The sequence below is a fragment of the Radiomyces spectabilis genome (assembly GCF_025331425.1).
Source record: "Radiomyces spectabilis strain NRRL 2753 chromosome Unknown BYT42scaffold_19, whole genome shotgun sequence".
Taxonomy (NCBI): domain Eukaryota; kingdom Fungi; phylum Mucoromycota; class Mucoromycetes; order Mucorales; family Radiomycetaceae; genus Radiomyces; species Radiomyces spectabilis.
In genome coordinates this window covers 24,936-50,134 of record NW_026251944.1, presented here as the reverse complement: position 1 = coordinate 50,134, position 25,199 = coordinate 24,936, and the positions used below count along the sequence as shown (strand labels likewise).

General features: G+C 43.3%; 4 protein-coding genes and 1 non-coding gene across 5 annotated transcripts; 2 read left to right on the top strand and 3 right to left on the bottom strand.

Annotated features, from left to right (window-relative positions):
- The first annotated feature begins 131 nt into the window (after positions 1-131).
- Positions 132-1,107, top strand: BYT42DRAFT_163556 (uncharacterized protein). The gene is made up of 3 exons (XM_051562334.1): positions 132-608; positions 673-812; positions 883-1,107. The coding sequence occupies exons 1-3, from the start codon at positions 414-416 to the stop codon at positions 1,016-1,018; spliced, it is 471 nt and encodes a 156-aa protein (XP_051418098.1). The 5' UTR covers positions 132-413; the 3' UTR covers positions 1,019-1,107.
- Positions 1,108-1,657: 550 nt separating this feature from the next.
- Positions 1,658-8,334, bottom strand: BYT42DRAFT_649306 (SNF2 family N-terminal domain-containing protein; the record flags this gene model as incomplete). Its single annotated transcript, XM_051572764.1, has 25 exons — positions 1,658-2,572; positions 2,628-3,379; positions 3,442-3,613; positions 3,673-3,751; positions 3,815-3,919; positions 3,976-4,682; positions 4,744-4,949; positions 5,019-5,120; positions 5,180-5,360; positions 5,429-5,502; positions 5,557-5,720; positions 5,780-6,012; positions 6,062-6,131; positions 6,191-6,251; positions 6,313-6,393; positions 6,460-6,638; positions 6,695-6,784; positions 6,848-6,957; positions 7,028-7,146; positions 7,201-7,332; positions 7,391-7,525; positions 7,598-7,669; positions 7,754-7,915; positions 7,972-8,225; positions 8,277-8,334. 25 exons carry the CDS (start codon positions 8,332-8,334, stop codon positions 1,849-1,851), a joined length of 5,022 nt encoding a protein of 1,673 aa, XP_051418097.1. The 3' UTR covers positions 1,658-1,848.
- A 420-nt stretch (positions 8,335-8,754) lies between these two features.
- BYT42DRAFT_163109 (V-type proton ATPase catalytic subunit A) lies at positions 8,755-11,746 on the bottom strand. The gene is made up of 13 exons (XM_051562332.1): positions 11,628-11,746; positions 11,473-11,569; positions 11,284-11,327; positions 11,143-11,227; positions 11,008-11,073; positions 10,891-10,934; positions 10,723-10,824; positions 10,371-10,663; positions 10,142-10,304; positions 9,727-10,073; positions 9,393-9,660; positions 9,058-9,315; positions 8,755-8,996 (listed from the first exon to the last, which is right to left on the bottom strand). The coding sequence occupies exons 1-13, from the start codon at positions 11,628-11,630 to the stop codon at positions 8,907-8,909; spliced, it is 1,860 nt and encodes a 619-aa protein (XP_051418096.1). The 5' UTR covers positions 11,631-11,746; the 3' UTR covers positions 8,755-8,906.
- Positions 11,747-21,497: 9,751 nt separating this feature from the next.
- Positions 21,498-21,579, bottom strand: BYT42DRAFT_t158. Its single transcript has one exon. It is a non-coding gene; the product is annotated as a tRNA-Ser (tRNA).
- Positions 21,580-22,480: 901 nt separating this feature from the next.
- BYT42DRAFT_481524 (Endonuclease/exonuclease/phosphatase) lies at positions 22,481-23,817 on the top strand (the record flags this gene model as incomplete). The annotated part of the gene is made up of 2 exons (XM_051563688.1): positions 22,481-22,815; positions 22,950-23,817. Coding segments are annotated over 2 exons (1,203 nt in total), but the record flags the coding sequence as incomplete, so codon positions are not given.
- Between the last annotated feature and the right edge of the window lie 1,382 nt (positions 23,818-25,199).

Below are 25,199 nucleotides of genomic sequence, written 5' to 3'. Positions count from 1 at the left end.
GTCACGTCGAGATTTCACGGCAGCGAACATTGTCCCAAGAAGCAAGATCCGCAGATACTCAAAAACAAAATTCAGTCGATGGAATATCATTTGTATTCCCCTTTTCTCATATGGAAAGGCAGGCATCGGAATTACGTTGGTACGACTACCCGACTCACAACTGTATGATTAACGGGTGAATTGTTATTTTCGGTTTGGATTCACCTGTGTTTTTAGGTGCCAATATGTTCAAGTGGATAAAGCAATACCGGGGTTTCCTCTGAATATCAATGTCAGTTTTTCTGTACAGATCGAAGGCTCGCCTGACATGGTGGACGCTTATGGTTTGTATCACACACGTCAGATAAGAGCCACGGTATCTTATTGTTGCATTTTGTCTGTTGAATATAGATAAGCCTCTGTTATTTCCAATAATGAGCACTATAGTAGATCATCTACATTTCATAAATCCATGTGATGATGAAACACGAATGCTCATTTGGCAGAGAGGCTTGAAAGAAGCTACGATGGAGTTGGAGCAGAAGGAATGTAACCTAGTTACAACTGATAGCCAGCTCAAATCCTTTGCAAAACTTCGGCATAAGTTGTTATTAAGATCACCAAAAGTGGCAAGTTGCATACCCAAGAGACCGATGAGACGATCCTGATCTTAATAACCACATTTTCTTTCAGGTGCATACCATAAGGTCACGAAAGTTGCTTGAAATCACCGATAGCCTTCTTCATTTTCAAATCCATGTTCCATCCGATGAATCCCCTGATGATGTTTACAAACGGGCGTTACCAACACTGTTAACAGAGGGACTAACAAAGTATGTATGAAAGATATAGCATAGAACTTTTTCATCAAAAACAACAGCTAATCGACGGTATCTGGCATAGGGACAAGTTGGAGTCAATCTTCATCGACTGTGATAAGGCATGTTTCACGTTGACGAATTATTCGGCGTACCCAATAATGATGACGGCATCTCAAGGTAACTCACGAAAGGCCCTAGACTGGCTTTTCTGTAACTAATGTTTACAAGGAACAGAACATTCGAACGCAACAAACGCCATAACTTCAGTTGCTGTTGCCATCGATATCCAATGCTATAATTTGTGCGTTTTACTCCAAGTAGAGGCAAGCTTATTGTCAAGGTTGCAGTATAAAAAACTCGTGCTGAAGCATAACGAAAATTCTGATGGTAAGGAAATGCATCTATGTTTCGTTAATGTTATATCTAATTCATCTGCAATAGTTACCAATAAGTTCATCACGCAAGAGAAAGAGCTGGGCAGTTTATTGAGAGCCTTAGAAGACAGCTACATCCACGGAGATGTGAAGCAAGGCGAAGATATACTGGCGAAGGCCATCACTCTTTTACAAGACTTACGTCATTCCACATCAGTTGGCTGCATCAGCTTATGATCGCTGGATACATGTATAATAAAATATACTCTGAGATAATCACTCTGAGATAACAAACAATGTTTATTTCAGACTTGGCCGATCAAAGATGCGTTGAAGGCCATAATGGACGTGTCCCACCCTTACAGTATATTTCTAGCTGCTTCATACTGTAACTTGCCACACGAACAAAAGCTATTCAGTAGACTTTGTTTTAATTATGAGCTAAAGGCCGATATCTCATATTTTCGCTATTATTTTAATCATGGGCACCCAAGCAAGAAAGCGCCTATTACAGCGGAACTTGATATTGCTTCTTTCATTTCGATTTTTTTATTTTATTTATTTCCTTACAACGGATGGCCAGCCCACATAATTCATTCACCCATTCACAAGGCACTTGAACCCGATAGACGAAGAAAAAAGGGTACATATGGTAAAAGCATGAGTGTGAAAATTTAGTAGTCGTGTGCAGGTGCCGAATGCATGCATACGTTTTCATCCGAATCATATATTGGGGACGAGGACCCATGCTGCGCGTAATGATATCCGTTATGTGTCATATCATGACTCCAAGCAGCGGATGGTGTAGAGAATGACATAGATGACGGTGACGAAGAACGTTCTTCTGAGGAGACATTGAATGATCCATGGGGACGACGAGCCGCGCTTTGCGATTTCAAAGGTTTTGTCGGATGACGACCATTCACTCTCTTTCGCATACGTTTCGTCGCTTCCTGCAAGATTGTGTCGGTGTCCTCTCCACTATCCGTAGAATCACCAGATAAGCTAAGCTCGCTGTTATATTCCGTCCTCTGCTTTGGTCCCTTCAGTGTCAGCTTAATGCTTTTGCTCGTTGTTGATGGCGGACTTGCTACTTCTGCTTTGCGTTTCCTTGCTCCACCAGCTGCTCGGCGTTTCGGAGGAGGTCTTGGTCGTAGCACCAGCTCGCATAATGTATTGATGCGTCGAGCAATAACAAGGTCTTTCGGCCAGGCAAGCTTGTCCATAATAGTCGCTTCATTCTCCTCCGAGTCTTCAATACCTTCTTCGGAAAGTACCTTCTGTCTGATATGATAAAACGCCAACTCGGGATCGTTGATTAACAAATCGTTTCGTCCAATACCGTGCTTGCAAATGCCGGTTAACAAGGCCTTGTCATGCGTTGGTACTTCCCACCAGCTATAAAGGCCATTTAGCATTTTGCGATTACTATAATTTCTTCTGAAATACTTACGGAGGCAATCCGGAGGTTTTACGAGCATTCAAGATGTGGGCTTCAAGATCTGGATTTACGATGACTTCCTCGCGGATCTTTTTCATCTGAGCGATTCGCTTGAGAGCTCGTCTCGCTTTATCGTAAGGAACCAAATCGGCCAGTTCGCTGTTATCTTCCTTATCACCAGCTGCTGTAGGATCATCAGGGGCGACGGAAGAAGCTTGCGATGGACCCACGCTCGACTCACGACTCACCGTTCCATATTGCTGATCTGTTTGAGGTGTTTGTAAGGAGACTACTGCGGAACCATTTACGTTTGTCGAAGCGTCAATATTATTTTGAGCGGCTGCCTCCTCTTCCAGTTTATGGAGCCTCATCATTTCTTCGCAAGCTGGTACAAAGGTTTGGTAATAATAGGTATTCAAAGATTCGTCTGTTCGAGATTCAAGACCAGATATCTCTTTAAATCTCTCCCATCGTATTTCAGGATCATTGGGAACCGTTTCAACACCAAAGGATAACACGGTTCTCAGGAAATCAGCACGGCTTTTCTTCGTCCATCGGTCAGATGCATGTTGGCGTTTTGCTTTCTGTCTTTCTGCATGCCTTGACTCCTTCTCTTGTTGACGTGCACGTCGCACATCTTCCTTCCTCTGCTCTTTTTCTAGCAATTTACGTTTGCGGAGATCGTTTGCCTGTTCACGAAGGAAAGCAGCAATGATGCGACGGAGACGCATACCGATATCAGCCTTCGATGGCCATATATACACCTTGTCAATGTTAAAATTAGCTACACATGCAAACAACATCCAGAGTCATAACTAAACGGTACCTGTGCATCATTATCATTTGCTTGATCATCAACAAGCATTTTGTTGGATGCGTCTGCATTCTGCTCAGGATGAGTGGGAGCGGTGTCGTCATCTTCTAGCGCACCAGCTCGGCTATCATCGAATTTTTTCCCGTAGAAGCAGAACTCCGGATCGTTACGCATTGTAAGATACCTTTGATAAGAAAGTTATGATAAATAACCCCGATAGAAAGAAGAGACATTGATACTTACTGTTGGTAACCGTATTTACAAATACCCAAAAGTAAATCACGGTCTTCATTGTCACCCCACCAATCGCTGGGAGGTGACCCTATACAATTAATGTGAGACGATGAGCTAATTTAAAACGGACGTTGAATAGCCCATAAATTACCTGTTACTTTTGGAATTGGCAGTTGTTTAGCTTCTTCCCAATCCTTCGGGACAATTTTATCTCGAATCATGTACAGCATTTGAATACGCAGCAAAAAATTACGACCTACGAAGCATCCAAATATTTAGAAAAGAGTCTATGGCGTGGAGGTGAATAAGTACCTTTTCGTTCAATATGTTCAACATAATCTGCAGGAGCTTGCAATAAAAATGAGCGGAACTCTGTAATTTGCTTTTTCGTAGCTCCAGCATATGGCACCGTTTCATCTCCTTGTACTTCCTCAGCAGCATCATCTTCCAAGATGGTTTCAATATCTTCGACTAACTGACGATCTTCGGCGTTGTTTTTCTCGATAGTCGGCAGTGTTTTTCTCATTACTGCGCGAGTGACCGCCTTTAGATCTTTTTCTTGGCGACGTGGGAAATGAACCTTCATCTGATCCCAACGGCCATATCCATATATCATCAATTTACGTTCATACTTTGTCTTTTCGGATAATGTCCATGGTCGGGGTTGATCTCGCTTTCGTGATTTTTCAAGTTCATCTTCGTAGGCATCGGATTCATCTCCATTATCTTCGTTTGATAAGATGTCGTCTGTAAATCGTCCACCGAATCGCTGAACTTGTCGTCGCCGGCGTGGCTCATAAACAATAAGATCATTTTCATCTTGTGCTTCTGTGGCATCAATATTCGCCTTTGCCGCCCATTTCTCCCAAAAATCAGGGTCATCGATATCCACGCCCATATCCTCAGTAGCAGAAAACGTTGCTTTTGAGAACACCGATCCTTTCTCATTGCCCTCGTGGCGAATAACAGTCGTTCGTCGTTCGAGAATTTGATCAATATCTTCCTCGCAGAATTTAGTGCTGTAACAATTTGGGTGAGATGGATGCATTGCTTCTTGCGATAAGACATACAGACAATTACCTTGCTTCCTCATCGAGCATCGCTCCATAAGCGCCCTTTTTCAAGAGATCCTCGATTTCTTTTCGGTTCATTTCGTTTTTGCTCCCTCCTCCTTCGTCTTGCTCTAGCCCGGAGCGTTGCATGACGGCCTTATCGAGACCCAGTTTCATACCGGCACGATCAAACATGTCTTTTTCATAAGTATTGCGACATATTAAGCGGTAAATCTATAGTATAGATCGAGATAAGTAGTGGAGTCCATTCACTTAAGCATTGATTTCGGTCATGCAACGTACCTGTACTGGTTTAGTCTGACCGATACGGTGGCAACGTGCTTGTGCCTGAAGATCATTTTGTGGATTCCAATCACTGTCAAAAATAATGCAGGTGTCGGCAGCCTAATTCGGATCGTTTGTAAGCAGTAATTCAATGAAGAGATAATAGTCCAAAGGTTTACCGTCAAGTTGATACCAACGCCACCTGCTCTAGTACAGAGTAAGAACACAAACGATTGCTCGATAGGTAGAGTCGAAAAGCGGTCAATGGCAGCTTGACGTTGATCGCCAGGAATACTACCATCGATACGCTCATGGGCATAATTCCGGCCTTTCAAATAATCAGCCAAAATATCCAGGCAACTGTAAAAGAACCGAATCATTCAGACCACACATCATTATCATCACTAAGGAAAATTCTTAATCTTTACCTGGTAAATTGAGAGAAAATAAGGACTTTGTGATTTCCCTTGATTAGTTTCCTGAGCAATTTATCAATAAGCACCTAAAGAAAAATATTAGTGGCTATACGCAAATCATGAAGAGAAGTTACTATTACCAATTTTCCAGATGATTGAACGAGGCAATTAAACTGCTCCTGGTAAGTAACAGCATGGCTTTCCGATACGATAACTTCTTCAGCTCCCTCAAGAAGATATGGATGGATACAGCATTTACGGAGCTGCATCATGATATTGCGAAGATGAGGCATTTCCTTATTAGCTAGAAAAACTTTGGTTAGTGGAACAGGCAGAGTGATCTTCATCTGGAGTTATACTTACATTTGGCACCCTTTTTCAGAAAACTAAAGTTCTTTTCTAACACGGCTCTATACCACTTTTTCTGTGGATTCGTCAATTCTACTTCAATGACAGTTTCTTCTTTAACAGGAATACTCTTCTCCACGTCTTCCTTGAAACGGCGCAACATAATAGGCTTTAAAAGCGCTTGTAATTTCTCCACCTCGGCAGCTGACTGCAAGGAACCATATTCCGCGAAAAATACTCGCTCATCACTACAATGCAACTTAGTACTGCGTAACCAATCTAAGCCGACGCACTTACTGGAATATTTCGGGCTGCATAAAGTTCAGTAAACTATAAAGTTCGTCAAGATTGTTTTGTAACGGTGTTCCTAATATATGAAATAAGTACTGACGAAGTCTACAGCGAGTTACACCGGGCATCATGTACCTGTCAATAACAGTTTATGGTCCAAGTGAAACGTTTTCAAAATTTCAAGCACTTTGGATTGCTAGTGATGCAGATAATCAATGTCGTGCCAAAGATACAAACCAGAGGAAAAATCACCACACCTTATTTTTGAGACGATGCGCTTCATCGAATACTGCGCACTTCCATTTAATATCACGCAATTGGGCAGCTCCGGCGGACGCCTAACATCAATATTGTCAGCTCAATAAATATCTTTTCAATGTGTTGGAGGGTACGATTTAACTTACCATTTCGTAAGTCGTGATCAATACATCGAATTTGTATCGATTCTGGATGATGCTCCCTTGCATATCCTTATAGTAGAATTCTGTTTCGACGAGCAGGTTGCGGGATAATACGCTTCCACGGTAGTCGATCACATTCAGGTCGGTCCAGGCCTTGAATGCTCGCTCCCAATGAGGGATAGCTATTTACAGAAATACTTAGTGGCGAGCGCTGCATATGGTAGCCATTTATACTTACTTGATAGAGGAGCAACAATCAGGAAAGGTCCGCAGATACGAAGCGAGTGATATAGGTCATTAAGAAGTGCAACAGATTGCACGGTTTTGCCTATATCATCTCATTGAGTATACTACTGTTCGGTTCGTTATTGAACCATTGTTAACATCTTACCTAAACCCATTTCGTCGGCTAGAATGCACGAACGGTGGCTGTAATAACAAAATCGCAACCAATTCAGTCCTTCTAATTGATACGAACGAAGTTCGTTATCGAATCGGTATCTACAAAGTGAAACAGCGAAATATCATCATTTAGATGCGAGTCGACCTTTCCAGCTAGCTATATACATACTTGGGCGATGCATCATATTTGGCAAAGGTTGAAACGTTAGGCCGTGGTGGCGAATTGACTAGCTTATGGGAAGGGATTTGTCTTCGAATATGAAACTCCTCAATTTTAAGGGCATCAATCTGATCATCATCCAATTAAACCTTGCGTCAGATAAATAAATATACACAACTTACTTCCATTACATCGTCTTCACTCTCCCAAGTAGAAGCATCGTAGAAAAGCCCGTTCCATTTTACAAGAAAGAAAATTTTGGTTTGACCAGTTTCTGGATCAGTCAGTTCGCCTTCGTCAATTATACGGTCGATCTATGTTTGATGTCAATGTCTTTCATTTGCGCGAGTAACCGTGATATGGAGAACAGACCTTTAGATTTTCTCGAAAATCTTCCGGACCATCGCGATAGTACTTTTGAAGGAACTTTTTGACTCTATGTTTGCCTAAATGTTCACCTTCAACCTTGCTCAAAGGGATCCATTCAGCATGATGGAAGCTCGTATTCTATTGAATCGGTAAAACAGGTGTTAGCCTTAATCCGTTTATACTTGCGGTATGTTACATGGAATTGGTTACCTTGTATTTCACCAGTAATTCATCAACGCCAGTCTCTGCATTCTTCCTATAATCCAGGATTCGCTCGAAGACCTGTCAAAAATGAATAGATCAATCCATTTACTCCCATATCATGTAGATATCGCAAAAAGTCTGCTGGGCTTGCTGAATCCTTACCTTGGTTCCTAGGGGAATGAACACATGATTGGTTTGGTAGCTCGAACTACCGCTTGACTGAGTATGCTTTTTGGACGCTTTTTTGCTGCTATATCGTTGTTTGCCATCGCTATCCTCAAAGTCACTTTCTTCAGATGGTGCAGATAATACCGAAGCTGAATCCTGAGAATCGCATAATGAGAATCGGATCTGCACGAAACATTTACAAATCAACTTACTTCCTCCTCTTCTTCAATTTCATCATCATCATCATCTTCTTCGTCCTCCGATGATTCATCATAGACAATACGCTTTTTCGTCGAACGAGCGGCACGTTGAGATGGAAAAGACTGCTGTGACACTCTTTCGCTATAAATACGGGACGCGCGCTGCCCACTTATCGCAGGCAACTGATAATCCACATTTTCATAGCTCTGTTGGTGCGTCATATCGATTAATAAAGGCACCAAAGCAGGGTAGAGACTGGAGGATACTATAGGAAAGCCAGGTTAGCCGAATTGAACACCAAGTTACTACATTGCACGGATATCGACGCCCATCATGAAGGTTTCCATGCCACCCATCACTGTGCTCTTTGCCATCGTGGTCTTCATGTGCACATGCCCCGTCATTGTATATTCCCAACACATATCCACAGGGCCAGCGCGTCTCCGCCATGTGCACCTTTAGAGAGATGTTGACGTGCTTTTCAGAGCCTTTAAAGTACCAACGCAACAGAGGACCTGGCTTCATGATGTTCTTTGCTTACTCAACTTACCAAGAGCTTTCAGTCAGATGAATAAGGGAAGTGACGAAGATTGAGTGACAGCCTTTCGAATACTGAATGCAATGGAAACTACCTCAAAGTAAGTGATGATACCGTCTCCTTCAAGGATTGCGTTGGAAAGAGAACAGAAAGAAAAACGGTTTTGTTATTTCTATGGGCAAAATTTTTAGGTGCCCACGTTTTTCCAGATGTGATGTTGCAAAGTGGCGGGACGGCCGTGAGTGGATGATTTTTGTTTCGGTGGATGTTTTGACACCCCGAGCACATCAAGGGAGCAATGATAGTAAAACATCAAGTATGGAAAGGAATTGATAGTATGGAAAAGTGCAGGTAAAGCAACAAGCAAATAAATGGTTTATGTAAAAAGCCAGAAAAAAATTACACAAACTAAACTTCAAGATCGCGGAACTTGGCCTCAATCTCCTTCTGGAGAGCAGTATACTTTTCTACAAGTACGTCCTCACCGTCGGCGGGATCCTATGATAAACCGTCGTTTAATATTGTAAAATTCTAACCCATGAGGTGCCTATTGTATTACCTCAAACTTCATGGATGAAAGCTTGTAAATGATGTCCTTCATTGAGTCGCGGATCTTGGCCCAGGTAATCTGATTGTTGGACACTTCAACGGCATGGGTGGCATGAGTGTAAAAACCGATCATGTTGCGCAACATCCAAGTTGTCTTGTAGAAGGGGCAGTAACGGTCATAGTTACTGTAGCCGTTCTGTTGCAAGAAATCGTCCTTGATAATTTGAGCAACTTCAAGTGTGATCTTATCGCTTTCATTGAGACCAGACTATAGCAACGTACAACCGTTAGATGCATCGACTTAAATTTTCATAGTATGATGGTTCGTCATTGTTAATCAAATACCTTGCCAACAAGCTGAACGATTTCGGACAGATTCTCTTCCATCTGGAGAATTTCCTTGCATTTATCTCGAAGGGAGATGTATTCAGGATCAGCATTTTCATAGAAAGGTTCCAACACCTTCATATACTTGGAATAACTCAAGTTCCAGTTCACCGATGGGAAATGTTTACGCTGAGCAAGCTTTTTATCGAGACCCCAGAAGACCTGCACGATACCCAATGTCGAAGCTGTAACAGGATCAGAGAAGTCACCACCAGGAGGTGAAACACTAAAGGAACACGTGAGTCCTGAGAAACCACCAAAAAGCTGAATGAACAACAGGAAATATACTTACGCGCCAACGACGGTTACGCTACCCTCACGAGCAGGGTTACCAAGACAAGTGGTTTTGCCAGCACGTTCGTAGAAAGAAGCCAGTCGCGCACCAAGATAAGCGGGGTAACCAGAATCAGCAGGCATTTCAGCCAGACGACCAGAAATTTCACGCAAAGCTTCAGCCCAGCGAGAGGTGGAATCGGCCATCATAGCAACGTTCTTGCCTTGATCACGGAAGTATTCAGAAAGCGTAATACCCGTGTAGATGGAAGCTTCACGTGCTGCGACTGGCATGTTTGAGGTGTTTGCAACCAATGTAGTACGCTTCATGATGGCCTCCTTCCGACCATCAACATCAATAGTCAACTAAAGGTGCGATGTAAGATAATGTTGTTCGATATTGTGAAAAGAAGCATTTGATACTGTAAACTTACCTCGGGGAAATCCATCAGGACTTCAGCCATTTCATTACCACGTTCACCGCAACCAACGTAAATAATGATATCGGAATTGGAATATTTTGAAAGAGATTGAGAAATGACGGTCTTGCCACAGCCGAAGGCACCAGGAATAGCAGTGGTACCACCTTGGACACACCTATCGTCAACAATTTTGTCAATATTTTTTTCTCAGATTAATTTCTTGAGTATGCGCAATCCTTACGGGAAAAGTGAGTCCAAAACGCGCTGACCGGTCAACAAAGGATGGTTTGCGCTAAGTTTCTCAGCGACGGGGCGAGGAGAACGGACAGGCCACAGTTGTTTCATTGTGTACTTGGTAGTTTCACCTTCGAATTCAGCTTCAAGGACAGTATCATCAATGCTGTATTGGCCCTTGGGTGCCAGGTATGTGATGGTACCGCGTGCTTTAGGAGGTAGCATGATATTATGGGTGGAAACCAACGAGTTCTCCCAGACTTTGCCATAAATATCACCGCCTGTAATATGATCACCGACCTGGAAATAAAACGTATCAGTCAACGTTACGCAAGTGACCATTCTGTTGTGACAATGACCTTGAAGTTCAAAGGGTCAAAATCCCAGCCGATGCTCTTATCTAACGCAGGTGTAGCGATACCACGAGGAATGTAGATACTTTGTGAAGCTTCTTGAATAGCCTATCAATGCAAAACCGGTTATCTTTTGCACAGACCCAGGAAATGTAAGCCAGAAAGGCAACTAACCTTCAGTGGTCGCTGAATACCATCGTAGATATTTGACATCAAACCTACAATTTTTGTGAGAAAAGAAGGATGCTTACGCTGCCTAAAGTAAGCCGTTGTGTTTCAGTTGATATTTACCAGGACCAAGTTCAACAGACAATGGTTTGCCTGATCTTAACACAGGATCGCCTACTGTCAAACCACCTACAGAAACATGTATGTTATTGGATGTCTTGGAAAAGAAAGCACTACAGGGTGGATAAGGCTACTTGCCAGTTTCTTCGTACACTTGGATAGTACACTTGTCACCGTCGATACGGATAACTTCACCGACCAACTCGTCGTGGCCAACGCGTACCTACATATCTAACGCATCAGTATCATATGAATAAGAACCGTATTAATTTGACATACCAATTCATACATTGCTGAGCCGCGCATATTTTCGGCAACAACAACTAAAAGAAAAGCGAAAAAGAAAGGGAGCGCAATTAGGTACTTCCATCAACTTGTTACCGAGGGACGTTGTTCTTCGCATTCTTTTCCACATTCAAAGATGGGCGGTAAAGAATTATCAATATTCCATGACAAAGTTCTTTGTACCTGGGCCAGACACGGAGAAGATTGAGCCGAAGTCGGACTCGCGCTCATGGTCCCTAATTCTTGGAAGTTCTTTTTGTGCGTTCTCGAGAGCTCCAGCCTTCGCCGAGGAATCAGTCGCAGTAGTTTCAAGATGAGACGTTTACATAGAAACTTACCATTTTTCTTCAGGTCAACGTATAAATCAAAGAAGCAGTTTTCTCGGGATGGTATAAAGTTTGTGGAAAGGAGGTATCCGATCTTTGCGTTTCAAAAGCTGGTAGAGATGCAAGTCAGTTCCAAAAAAGTCCGCCCCGACGTCATCCCGTCCAGTGTTTTTTCGAACGCCATATGTGATTGGGTAGTTTGACATTGCTGATTATGGACTTGCCAGTTTTTCAGTGAACAGCTTCAATTCCCTTTTGCAAGAATACACAATAAGCATTGTGCCCGTCAATAAGCAATTCTTTCCTTTCTTCCTTCTTCATTTTGATGCTATATTGATACGTACAAAACCTTTCTTATTGCAACCAGAAAATTGTTTTCTATTTTGCACTTCATATCATGCTCCACCAAATGTATTCCTTATGCAATTAACTCTATCATCAGTGTGAAACTCAGGCCTTCGAATGTGATGCTTCGGAATATGTGGCGGTGTTTACGATGCCTCAGCGTCAGCTCGAGAATTCCGTCTAAGAGCATGGAATGCGGTACAATCATATCCTCTGCGACGGGACGTAGATGCCATGGAAATGCTTTGGTGTCCATCGCGAAGAAGCGACGTGTTACTGTTTGAACAACGCAGCACTTATTGACCCCCTCCATTCCGCCCCGCCCAGGCTTGATAGATTTAGAATGATGTGTGGGAAAGTTGAATATTTTAATGAGTTAGTAAGTTCTTTGATGATTCAACATATTTTACCTTTGTTATTTGATGTTGCAGCATTATCGAGAGCTTCCCGACCGAAGAAAAAGCTACAAATGAAAAAAAAGTAAAACAATGGGTGCCTCTGTAAAAAAATCCCCTAAAAAGCCCTCTGGGAAAAAAAGGAGGAAAAGACTGCAAGAAAGACTTTTAACAAATGCAAAATACAGTGGTCGGGAAGAAATATTGAAGACGATATTCACCGGTAATAATCCAGTAGAGGAGGACATATAAGCGTTTCTGATGAAAAAGAGAATCACACCATCGGCAGTGCCCTTTGACGACAAAAACCGGTTTGGCGATATCTAGTGCGCGAAGAAATATAGGGATTTGAATGATGGCTGGCTTGCCTGCAGAAAAGAAAACTGGAGAAAACCAAAAGATAAAGAAGGATAGAGAAAAGGACAGATAAGTTTTTTCTTACCGAAAAACGAATAGTCACACCACACAAAGGTACCTTTTTGATAATAATCGGCTCGATCGATTACAGATACATGCGGGATAACCATAATGTGAATAATGGATGTAGATGCAGATGTAATGATAGTGAGAGTTTTCCGGGCAATCAGAAGGGAGGAGCAAATCAAATAACCAAAGAAAAAATTGAAGACAAAACTTGTAATGTTCTATGGATGAAACAATAGTTATCCCAGCGATACATGAATAGTGAGATACACAGATCGAAGCATGGCAGTTCATGTATCATTCGATCATTGAAAACTGAGGAGAATGAAGGGCTTATACCAGTATAACTGGCAGAAAATCAAATTAAATGATGCTGCAAAATACCAGCTCGCCCTATCATCTACGACCTTTCTTCACAAGAGCTCTACCCAATTTTATTCAAACGACGGCGATGCCCTGTTTGATTACAACAGGCGCAAATGGCATCTGATCCTGCTGCTGATTGTTTTGCCTATTATCATGGAAGTGTTTCGTGGAGAGAAATTTGGGCAACGACAATATTGTAGAGCGCTGATAATCGTTACTGTGGCAAGATGGGTACCGAGCTTTGAAAGATAAAAAAACAGGTGCAAAAAGAATTAACAGGTTCTGATAAGACCACTGACGAAATTTTCATGTAAAGAGTTGGGAATCATGTGGGTACAGTTACAAAGTTCAGCTTTGGTATCCAGGTTGCACATCAACATCACAGGCTGTTGTACCACACCTGGGGACCTCGTAGCAACAATGGTTCTGACTCCAATCTGAACGAACTGCCGCTGCTAATCGCCTCCGTGAAAACACTCTTCGCAATAAAGCTTAGCGAGATGCTGTTATGAACCATCGCCTCTACAACATCGGCCAACATGTTCTCTTACATCACGAAAGCAAGCTCAGCCTTGAGTATAACAGGAAAGGCCCTTACAAGATCATCGCTGCCCACTATGACACTGACATTTACTAACTCCAAGACTTCAACAACAGAATATACAATTCATGGGTCTACACTGACCGCTTACGCCTGATACATATTGGTTCTCCTGTTAGCACTCCTTGGTATGATCCTACCGCTGCTCGTACCTTAGATCGTAATCGTTTCTTCTCATGTTGCTGTCCTTTGGTTGCTCGAGGACGATCAACATTCTGGAGAGGGAGTATTGTCGTAAACTTTTTTTGCTCAGCCAATCAGCCTCAAGATTCCTTTTCCAGCGATCATTACATCATGATCGGCTATTCATCCCAATTCAGCAACCTCATCAAGGAGTCCTGGCTGGCTCAGCACACTGTGTCATTGCTATAATCCTCCATTATATCCTGTCATCGATAATAGAACATCTAATATATAAATATCCTTCAAACCAAAATGAATAAACATCATTTTATCCTCATATATTTTATTGTTTATTACTGATCTAGTCTATTTCTCTGGCCATTGGAATTCCAGCCCAGATCCTGACTGTCAGTTATGCCGATTAGATTTGCTATATAAAAGTTTAGCAAATATGGAAGACAGCGCATTAGCTCGTCTGCAGATCGATGTCTGGAGGAACCTTCGAGAAGGTATGAAGGACCAATGGATGAACGAGACATACCAAAGGTATTGCCTGGAAAACAGAAGAAATATAGGCCGAATCTGTTCAGTATTAAAGTGGTCCATAATACTTCTTGATTGGTTATGTTTCGGAATAATAAAAAAATGTGCAGGAAGTTGGCGAGAACCTTCCTGAAGATTGTAGACATAAAAAATGTATCTTGGCAGAAATATAAATATGACCATGTTATGGTAGAAATAAAAACAATCAACAAACTACAGATTTAAACTGAACTCTAAAGGAGTACTCAAATCTGACAACAGTACGACACTAAAGATGATTGGTCGAGGATCAAAAAGGCTGTCGTAGCCTTTTTGATGCTCAATCAATCATTTTGGGGTTTCCCCTTTTGGCAACCATTACATCACGATCGGCTAACAATCCCTTTCTAGAAACCTCGTCAAGAAGTAGGGCTAAGCGTGATGCGTCATAAGCGTAACCTTCCCTTTCTGTACCCCATGCTGTCATCGATAGTTAGAAGACCCAAAGTATAAATATCCACATAGACCAAAAGAATAAAGATCATCTTATCCTCCCGTATTCTTACTGTCCTTGCCACCCTAATTGTAATATCTGGCCATTGGAATTCCAGCACAGAATATTGTCATGCCTCAGTTTTTCTGCGCTTCCTTTTTGGGAATTGCAAACAACGTTTACTGTTTTTAGAATTTAGGATATAAAATATCTCAGCGCCAACAAAATAAAGAACAACATCTGTTTCACTCGCAATCTCTAGTTGAGAGCCGAGTCTTAGTATTCTGCATTGTGTGCCTATTAGCTGTGGAAACCGTATCCAGATTAGGCAACAAACAATAACAAAATATGATAATATTGACGATGACAAGGCTACGACAGTTGCCAAAAGAAGAAACCTCAAATGATTGATTGAGTATCAAAAAAGGCTACTGTCGTCGTCAGGATCTGGGCTGGAATTCCAATGGCCAGAGAAGTAGACTAAATGTGTAGCGAACAATAAAATACAGGAGGATAAGATTGTCAGATTTGAGTACTCCTTTAGAGTTCAGTTTAAATCTGTAGTTTGTTGATTCCTTTTATTTCTACCATAACATGATTATATTTATATTTTCTATCAAGATACGTTTTTATGTCTATAATCTTCAGGAAGGTTCTCGCCAACTTCCTGCACAGTTTTCTACTCTTCCGAAATATAACCAATCAAGAAGTATTATGGACCACTTTAATGCTGAACAGATTCAGTCTATATTTCTTTCATTTTCCAGGCAATACCTTTGGTATGCCTCGTTCATCCATTGGTCCTCATACCTTCTTGAAGGTTCCTCCAGACATCGATCTGCAGACGAGCCAATACGCTGTCTTCCATATTTGCTAAACTTTGGTATAGCAAATCTAATTGGCGCAAAAGAAGAACCGGCATAACTGACAATAACCCCCCTCTTGCCTGAAGTCCGTTCTCGGGCTTCATTATTGAAAGAGACATCCGAGTCAGAAAGGTAATATTGGTCAGGAGGTGGCACAGTAGAAAGATCCATAGGGGTATCGATGGGTTCGTCCAGTGTAGGATCTTGATCCAACAGTTCATCTAATAAGGGTGCCATCTCAGTATTATAAGGAGTCATTTCTTTGATCGGTTCTGTCGTCTGCAGTGGAACTTCGTTAACTGCTATGGGTTCAACTGTGTCAACTTCGCACATAGCAGAGACATCTTCAAGTTCAGTTGAAACCACGTCGTCAGTGATATCGGGGTCATTCATGAAGTCCAAAGGGGGTTCATAATCCGAGCAGTCATATTCATTAGGGTCAATTGACTGAGACATTGGGGACATCAGGTCTGTCGATATACAGTATCAGTGTCATCGATATCTTCATCACAGATTGTATCCTCTTAATCGATTGTTGCATCGGGTGAATTGATAACTTTGTCGATCATAGAAATTTCAGAGTCATTTGGCAGGGCAGGTATTTCAACGGCATCTTCAACTATGGGGTTTTCGGGAGCAACGATTTCTTGCGCATCGTGAGTGTTGGGCTCGTTCACAATGGCATCAACCTTTCCGTGAAAGTCATTAGATGGCTGCAGATCGTGTAATGCACCAGCAGGCCATTAGGAACAGGATGTTCGCACATCGAACCAGGGTCTTGATACTGTTCGACTGTGTTTGCTTGCTTCAGGTGATTGACATGTATCCAATCAGATCGAACCACACCATTGAGACTTTCCAATAAATAAACATCATTGTCGTCGTTCTTGCGTCGTACATGATAAGGTCCTTCCCACGAAAACTCCAATCCAACTTTCTGTTCCACATGCAACAAGACTAAGGTCACCAATTTCGAATGTAATGGGCTTAACCGTAGCATCCCATCGAACTTTGTCACGTTCGGCTTGCAACTTCAGTTGTGTTTCAGCATCTTAACAGGCTGATTCTAGCTTGTCCAGCTCTTCAGAAGATCTGTTCGGGTCCACAGGAACATCAGATCCAGCTAGATAAGGTCGTAATGGGTCACCAGGGAGCACAAGTTCTTGACCGTATACCAAGTAGAATGGGCTATATCCAGTAGTAGCATGTTTACGAACATGTAAGGCCCATATGGCTGCATCCAAATGTTGATCCCATTCATGAATTCGTCCACACAAGTACTTGATGAGCATCGACTTCAGAGTTTCATTCAAGTGTTCAACTTTCCCATTCATTCGAGGATGATAAGCCGACATAAATTGATGCATTACCTTGATTCGTTTCGTATATCGCTGCAAAATCTGGGACATAAAGGCAGCACCACGATCCAAGAGAATCTCCTTGGAGCAACCAAAGTGCATGACGATTTCTTCGTATAAAAAGTCTGCTACCACTGCTGCAGATGCCATTGGGACAGCTCAAGCAATTGGCCGATTTGTCAAATAATCCACAGCAACAATGATCCAACGATTGCCTTGATGAGTTGTAGGTAATTGGCCAATGAAATCCAGATGCCATCATCCAAATGGTTCCGGAATGTTAAGAGGATGCATCAGCACTTTGCGAACAGATCTTTGAGATTTACTGGCTAGTTAACACTCTTGATATTGCTGTAACCATTCATCGATTTCCTTCTTCATCTGAGGCCACCATACATGGGGTTGTAATACGTGTAACATGGTTGACAATCCAGCATGTCCAACAGAATGGTGATAACGAGCAAGCAGGTCGGCACATTCAACATAAGGAACAAATCAAGTCCAGTGTTCACCATTTCGGTGGTAGATTACGTCGTCCTTGATCATAAACGTATTGCGATTTTCCTTCAGTTGTTCTCATATGGACTCAGGAATGGCTTCTTCAGTGTACATGTAATAAAGAGGCCAATCTGTATCATGCACCACAGGCATCACCGTGTCCATTAAGTATAAGTATTCGGGCACTACAGGCTTCTCATCATGGTCATCATCAGGGTCTTGAACGATCAGAGAGAGTGCATCTGGTACTACTTGTTGTTTGCCTGGTCGATACTGAATATCAGGGTCGTACAGTTCCAGCTCATTAATCCAGCGTACCAGCCTAAGGGTCGGAGTCTTCTGTGAATATAGGTACCAAAGTGGCAAATGATCCATGTATACCACATACTTGGTACCGTCCAAAAAACATCACCATATGTGCAAAGCATGAAGGATAGCAAATAATTCCCTTTCTTGAGCAGGATACCATCCTTAGTCACTCGAAATTCAACGAACACCAATCGTCGACACCAAATTCGCATTTGTCTGGGTTCAGAAACAGCTTGTGTTCACACAATTTTTCCAACACTATGTGCAAGTGCTTCTTGTGTTCTTTCTCATTATAGCTGTACACCAGAATATCATCGAGATAAACTAATATGAATCGATTGATATATTCTTCGAGAATTCAATTCATCATTGCTTGAAACATTGGTGGAGCGTTCATCAAACCAAAAGGTAACACCTTGAACTGATACTGTCCATATTGAGTGTTAAATGCAGTTTTCAGTTGATCCTTGTCACGTAATCATACTTGATGATATCCGCTCTTGAGATCTAAAGAAGACAAAATACGTGCGCCAGCCAAGCGATCCAAACATTCATCAATTTGTGGTAATAGAGAAGTGTTTCAAACTGTCAGTTTGTTCAAAGCTCGATAGCCAACACACATACTGTATGCATGCTACCATCCTTTTTTCGTACAAACAATACTGAAGCACCCCATGGTGACTTGCTGGGTTCGATCAAGCCTTTGTCCAATAACGCCTTGATCTGTCACTGAAGTTCATCCAGTTCACGCGGACTCATCTTGAAGGGGTTTTTTGATACGGATGTTGCGTCGCCAACGTTAATCACATGCTGTACGTCGCGTTCTGGAGGCAAACCAGGTAACTTGTCTGAGAATAGGTCTTTATATCCCTCGATCCACTTAGCAGCTTTCTTCAATATATCGGACACCACCTTGATGTCGTTCTCGCTGTTGACCAACAACAGGGCTACTTCTTTTCGCTGCTTGATCGACTTGATCACTTGCCTCAGGCAACACACAAAATTCAGTTCGTCATCGTCCGTTCATTCGTTAGAGGAGAGCACTATCTCGCCCTTTGCTGTCTGGATCTGCCATGTTTTCGTCTTCCAGTCTATGGACGGGTTAACCATTTCAAGCCAATCCATGCCCAAAATGAGATCGAATCGACTGGGAATCACCAATGCCTCGATGTGATCTTCTTTCTCGACTTGTCCAAAGGAGAAAGGTACCTTGACCATCGTATCCACCATGATCGTCTTGTTACTAGCAGACTTAACTGGCAGAGCGCATTTCAACTTGCGTTGCAGCAAACCTTTTGCCAGACATTTGAATACATAGTTCACTGAGGCTCCCGAGTCGATAATAACTTGCATAGATTCTCTGGCGATATAACCTTTATATGTGGGCAAACCAATTGCACCACGTCCTTTGTTGGCCAAATGCTGTAATTCTTCCAAATGGTCGCGTTCCTTTTGCCAACGGTTGTGAGTTTCCTTGTCCTGGTACCACTTGAAAGGGGAAGAAGCTTTCGATTTCTTGACATCACCGCCCTGATTCTTGCTTCCAGGACCTAGTTCCGGTAGAGGGGTGGTTATATCTTCTTTGTGCAATACGGCCCCCTCTTGACCTATTGCGTGTTGACTTTTAAAGCAGCTTTGGCCGCTTTAACCACTGGGCAATCCTTCACGAGGTGACCTTCCTGGTCACAGGCATAGCACTTTAGGGTCTTGACGTGCTTCTTACCGTTGGTGTCGTATAGGTAGGGTCTATATACCACTACATAAGAATTACCTCGGTTTAAGCAGATAAGAGACACTAGGGTAGTTACACACTATTTATACATTCAAATCCCGATACCAGTTATTATCTTTGAATACCAGATACTAAAGAGATCATCTCTTTCGAGAATAAACAACAGTCTCATCATACTCAACGTTTCTATCCATCTATATCACAGTTGGGATGTCATTGTCTCCTGGGACGAGCCAATTCATGCAAGTCCAGATCCATTGGTTCGGGTCCATTGAACCGACGTTGAGCTTGCTGGAGACGGAATACGGGATGGAAATTATCACGGCGAGCATCTTCGTAGTCTATAGCCAACTCGATGGCACAATCCAGAGTCTCCGGTCTATAAGTGTACACATATTCCTGGATCGGAATACATAAACCACAAGTGAAGCGGTCCAAAGCTTCCGCTTCCGAGACATCACCAGCGATCGCTCTCAAGTCCTGGAATTCTTCGGCATAACGTTGCACAGAACCAGTTTGTCGTAGGTTATGCAACTTTCTATGGACTTGTCAGTACACACCAGTTGGGACAAAGTAATGTCGAATGGCATTGCATAAGTCTCCCCAGTTATCGATCGTATCATTACCACTAGTCTGCTTGTGATGTCGCCACCACATCTTCGCCTTGTCTTTGAGGAGCATAACAGTAAAGTTGAACCGCTGTTCCTCCGGCATTTTTGTAAAGGTGAAGTATTGGTCTACATCATCGATCCAGTTTTCTATAATGACAGGGTCCTTGACACCTCGGAACTTCGCAGGCAGAGGAACCTTGACTTCTGCATCTTGGGTCTGCTTTTCGGCATTTTCTTCCTTCTTCTTCTCGCGTTCCAGAAGGTAAGCCAAAGCTTTGGTGAGAGTCTTCATTTGTGCGTCCATAGTTCCAGTCTCGTCATAATAGTAATTGGGCTCAGGTCAGGTTTCTTTTCAGCCGCTACCAGTTGTCAGATCTGAGTACTTCTTTAGAGTTCAGTTTAAATCTATAGTTGTGTTCATTCTTTATTTCTACCATAACATGGTCATATTTATATTTTCTATCAAGATCATTTTTATGTCTACAATCTTCAGGAAGGTTCTCATCAACTTCCTGCAAGGTTTTCTATTATTTCGAAACATAACTAATCAAGAAGTATTATGGACCACTTTAATACTGAACAGATTCGGTCTATATTTCTTCCATTTTCCAGGCAATACCTTTGGTATGCCTCGTTCATCCATTGGTCCTTCATACCTTCTCGAAGGTTCCTCCAGACATCGATCTGCAGACGAGCCAATGCGCTGTCTTCCATATTTGCTAAACTTTGGTATAGTAAATCTAATCAGCGCAAAAGAAGAACTGGCGTAACTGACAATAAAACGAATGATGATGTTTATTCAATGTTTTGGGGTTTCTTTTTATATTCTATTATAACAATGCTATCTATTCATGATATATCAACTATTACTCATACTGAGCTTTGTTGTTGATATTTACAAACCGTGAGTCATTAAGGCAAAACATTGTCGTGGCTGAAGCGGATAACATCCGAAAATGGTAATCAGCTTAGCATCTTGCTAAGTATAACCATCCTTTTATCAAAGTTTTAGCCGCTCAGCCATTATCCTCTTTAAGAACATAGACCGAATAAGCACATATAAATATCTCCTTATAATTGACAAAAATAAAGCATTATCTTTCCTATCCCTAATCCTCTTGTTTCCCACTCTGGTGATCTTGCCGGTATATCAGATCTGAGTGAAGTACGACAACGTTTAGAGGACCGCTAACAGGTCCGACACACAAAAAGATTCAACACACGACAAATAAGGAAAAATCGTCACCAACAGGATTTGAACCTGTGCGGGCAGAGCCCATGTGATTTCTAGTCACACTCCTTAACCACTCGGACATAGTGACACACGTTCTTCTGCTAAAGGACACTTTTCTCACGGAAAAACATTTACCCGATTTGGAAGTAGTAGCATTGACGACGAATACGCATACATCCAACAAAAAAACCATCCATCCATCCACCAGCACCCAGCAGGAGTCCCCCGAAGACTTGCATCCATCGAGAGCATCAAGTTCTGAACAGCCCCCAACTGATTCCAACATCGCGATTCCTGATCAGCAAGACCAGAACACCAAATTCGCATCGACTGCTTGTAGCGAAGATCTACCTGTAAACCGACGCAAACGCACACTCGGCGACCGCTCCCCAGTCATTTTCCCCCGCGACATACGTACCAGATCCGGGGTGAAACAACATCGAAACTCCCGTGAAATGACTTCTCCATCGCCAGATCGCGTCATGGAGGAAACTGATCCTCTCATGAGTTTTAACTTCAAACTGCCGGATGCCGCTTCATTGAACTTCACGAATCCGGAAATTCCCAGCTGGTTTGTGCCCTTCCAAATGCAAATGCAACGACAGGCACAGAGCCTTTCGAAACTGCAAGCATTAATTGCGGAAAACAAAACGCTTCGCACTGAACTTGCTAAAGCACAGAAAAAAATAGCTCAACTTGAAACTCAGCAAAGGAAATCTCTCCCCCTGCCGAAAATTTCAACTGCTCCGAAAACTTTGGGCTCAGATGCATCAATTCATGCTCACCCTCTCGCTCCCACACCTACGCCTGCCCCTACTTCTTTTGCTGCTGTAGCCGCAAAAAATGCTCGACGCCGCCCGCTTCCTCGCCGTAAGGTCGAGGCCATTGCCCGTACGTTTCTTACTGAATCTGACACCACCGGTTTTCGCTATGTGTACCTGCCTAATCGATACCGCGAACCCATCTCCAAGGTGCGCACAAAATTCCGTCAACTTAAATTGGATAACTCACGTATCCTGGACATCCACTACCCGGCCAACAAAGTCATCGCTCTTCTGCTCCATAACGACTATGTCTCCACTGCACTCTCTATCCTTGCAACGCACACAATCAAGCCACTCGAAAATTTTGATCCCTGTGCCGCCGTCCACCTCCGTGCCAAAGAATTTGTAGACCTCTCTGAAGATGCTCGTCAACAAAAAATGACCGAAATCCACAAAAACCGCCTGTTGAAAGTTTTAGCCTTCTTGCGCCCCACGATCCGCCCTGCAGTTGCCCGCCAATTTGTTACTAACCAATGGTTGACATATGAACAGATCCACGAGTCGCTTACTGCTACAACTTCTGAAAATACAGCCTCCTCTGAGGCCTCTGACATGGAAGATGTCACCCAGAACGACCAAACGCAAGCATCCACAACTCCTTCAGGTGACGGTCAACCTGCGACCCACCAATGAGTGACCCATCAACAAGACCGATCCCCCACGATACCATACTGAAAATGACACTCTGGAATGCTAATGGATGTGCCCGCCACACCATTCAAGCAATACTCGATTCTATTCCATCCACCCACCTCCTCTTTTTGACAGAAACATGGCTTCTATCCCCTCTGCGCTTCCTAACCAACTGGACACAATATCACACGTACGCAACGCCAGTAGCAAATACTTTCCGCGGTGAAATGGGAGTCAGCCTACTTGTCAATCCCAACTGTCCATATCCAGTTACACATTTCCCATCAGCCTCCAAATACGTACTATCCTGCCAAGTCAGGACCTATCTCATCCATTGCGTATATCTACCTCCAGCCTTGCCCGACCAAGAAGCCATCGAGATTCTGCACACTTTGCCAACCCAGACTCATGTTTCGCAAACTAACACCATCATTTGCGGCGATCTTAATGCTCGTCACCGATCACTACTTGGTGATACTCGCACTACCCCGAGAGGTTCTTTGATGCATGATTGGATTGTTGAGCATGGACTCACATGCTGGAACTCACTACTTGCCTATGGCATCCCAACCTATCACTCCCACACCTGCACCAACTCAACCACCGGCGAATATTTCCATAGTGTGATTGATCTCTTTATCAGCACCAACGTGCTCCATAACCCACGATTAGTGGTCCATGACGATCTTTCCCTCGGGTCCGACTATAGTCCCATTTCGCTTCATTGTCTCCTACCTAGACCGACTGAAAATGACCAGCATCCCCGGATTCTTTGGAATTTGAGTCGATTAGCTGAGCCTGATTGCACATACTCCTCCATCATCAAGCAAACACTGCGGCCACTCCGCACCGTTTTGAATAACCTGACCAATCTCACTGCCTCCCAACATCTCGATCGCCCAGATTTAGATGGCCTCGCACAACAATTGACTGCTACTATTCACCATGCCCTGGATGACTCTGTTGGACGCAAGAAACCCCGAGATCGTGCTCATGCCTGGTTCTGAACAGATGATTTACAGAAACATTTTGACAACCGCGAAAAATGCCGCCGAGCCTGGAAAAGGACATCTGGCCTGACTAAAGCTGCTCGATGGCTCCAATACCACCAAGCTTGTGCCAAATACCAATCTGAACTTCGCCGCCGCCGTCGTCTCACTTGGAAGCAATTTTGCCAGAAAATTTCCCACCAGCCACTGGCCGAGACCACCTCTCTGGTGCGACAAATCCGCCGTAACCGCGCAAATAACATACAATTTGCTCACCCTGAAGGCCCACCAATGGCTGCATCTACCATGGCCAATCATCTACAAACTGTTTTTTCTGGTGCTGTGCTTCCCACCACAAGTTATCCGTCCCCACCGATACCACCTGGTCCTCACCCACTCACTCATGGCGATTGCCCCATCTCAGAGACCACAGTGCAATATGCTCTTCTAAAACGCTTGGCCCGTCGCAAAGCCCCAGGATCGGACCACCTCCGCACAGAAATGTTTTTACCCATTATTGATACAGTTGTGCCAGTACTCACACTCTTATTCCGCCTCTGTTGGCAATGGTCTTACGTTCCGACACTCTGGTGCACTGCCCAGGTGATACCCATCTACAAGAAAGGGGACCCACTCGATCCAGGGAATTTCCGCCCAATTAGCCTGACGTCCATTCTACGCAAACTTCTTGAACTCTGCATCCAACAGCCCCTGGAGGACACAGCACCCGAACTGGATATTGCGCAGGGTGGTTTTCGTGCTAACCGCAGTGCTTTGGACCAGGCCTTGTGCCTCCATGAACTCTGTCGCCAACACACCCTTGACCACATGGGCGAAACTCCAGTACTGGCTTTTCTTGACATTAAATCGGCGTATGATACCGTCGATCGAGCAATCATATGGCGTGCTCTCGAACCGTCCATCTCTCCTGCTCTCCTCGGCCTCCTACAAAGCCTTTTTGACAATGTCTGCATTGAAGTCATCGTTAATGGAAGCACCTCACGTTCGTTTTGGCCGCGTACAGTACTGGAGTGCTACAAGGGTCGATCTTATCCCCGTTTCTCTACTCCATTTACATCAACAGCCTTCCAGCCCACCTCCGTGACATTCGCCTCCCACTCTCTGCACGCTATTACAGCACCACACCCCAACGCCAACACAACGGCAAATGGATCAATTGCCTATTGTATGCTGATGATGTTGTTATCGTAGCTGCCTCTGAACTCATGCCGCGACTACTTAAACGCGCCGAAGAACACTCG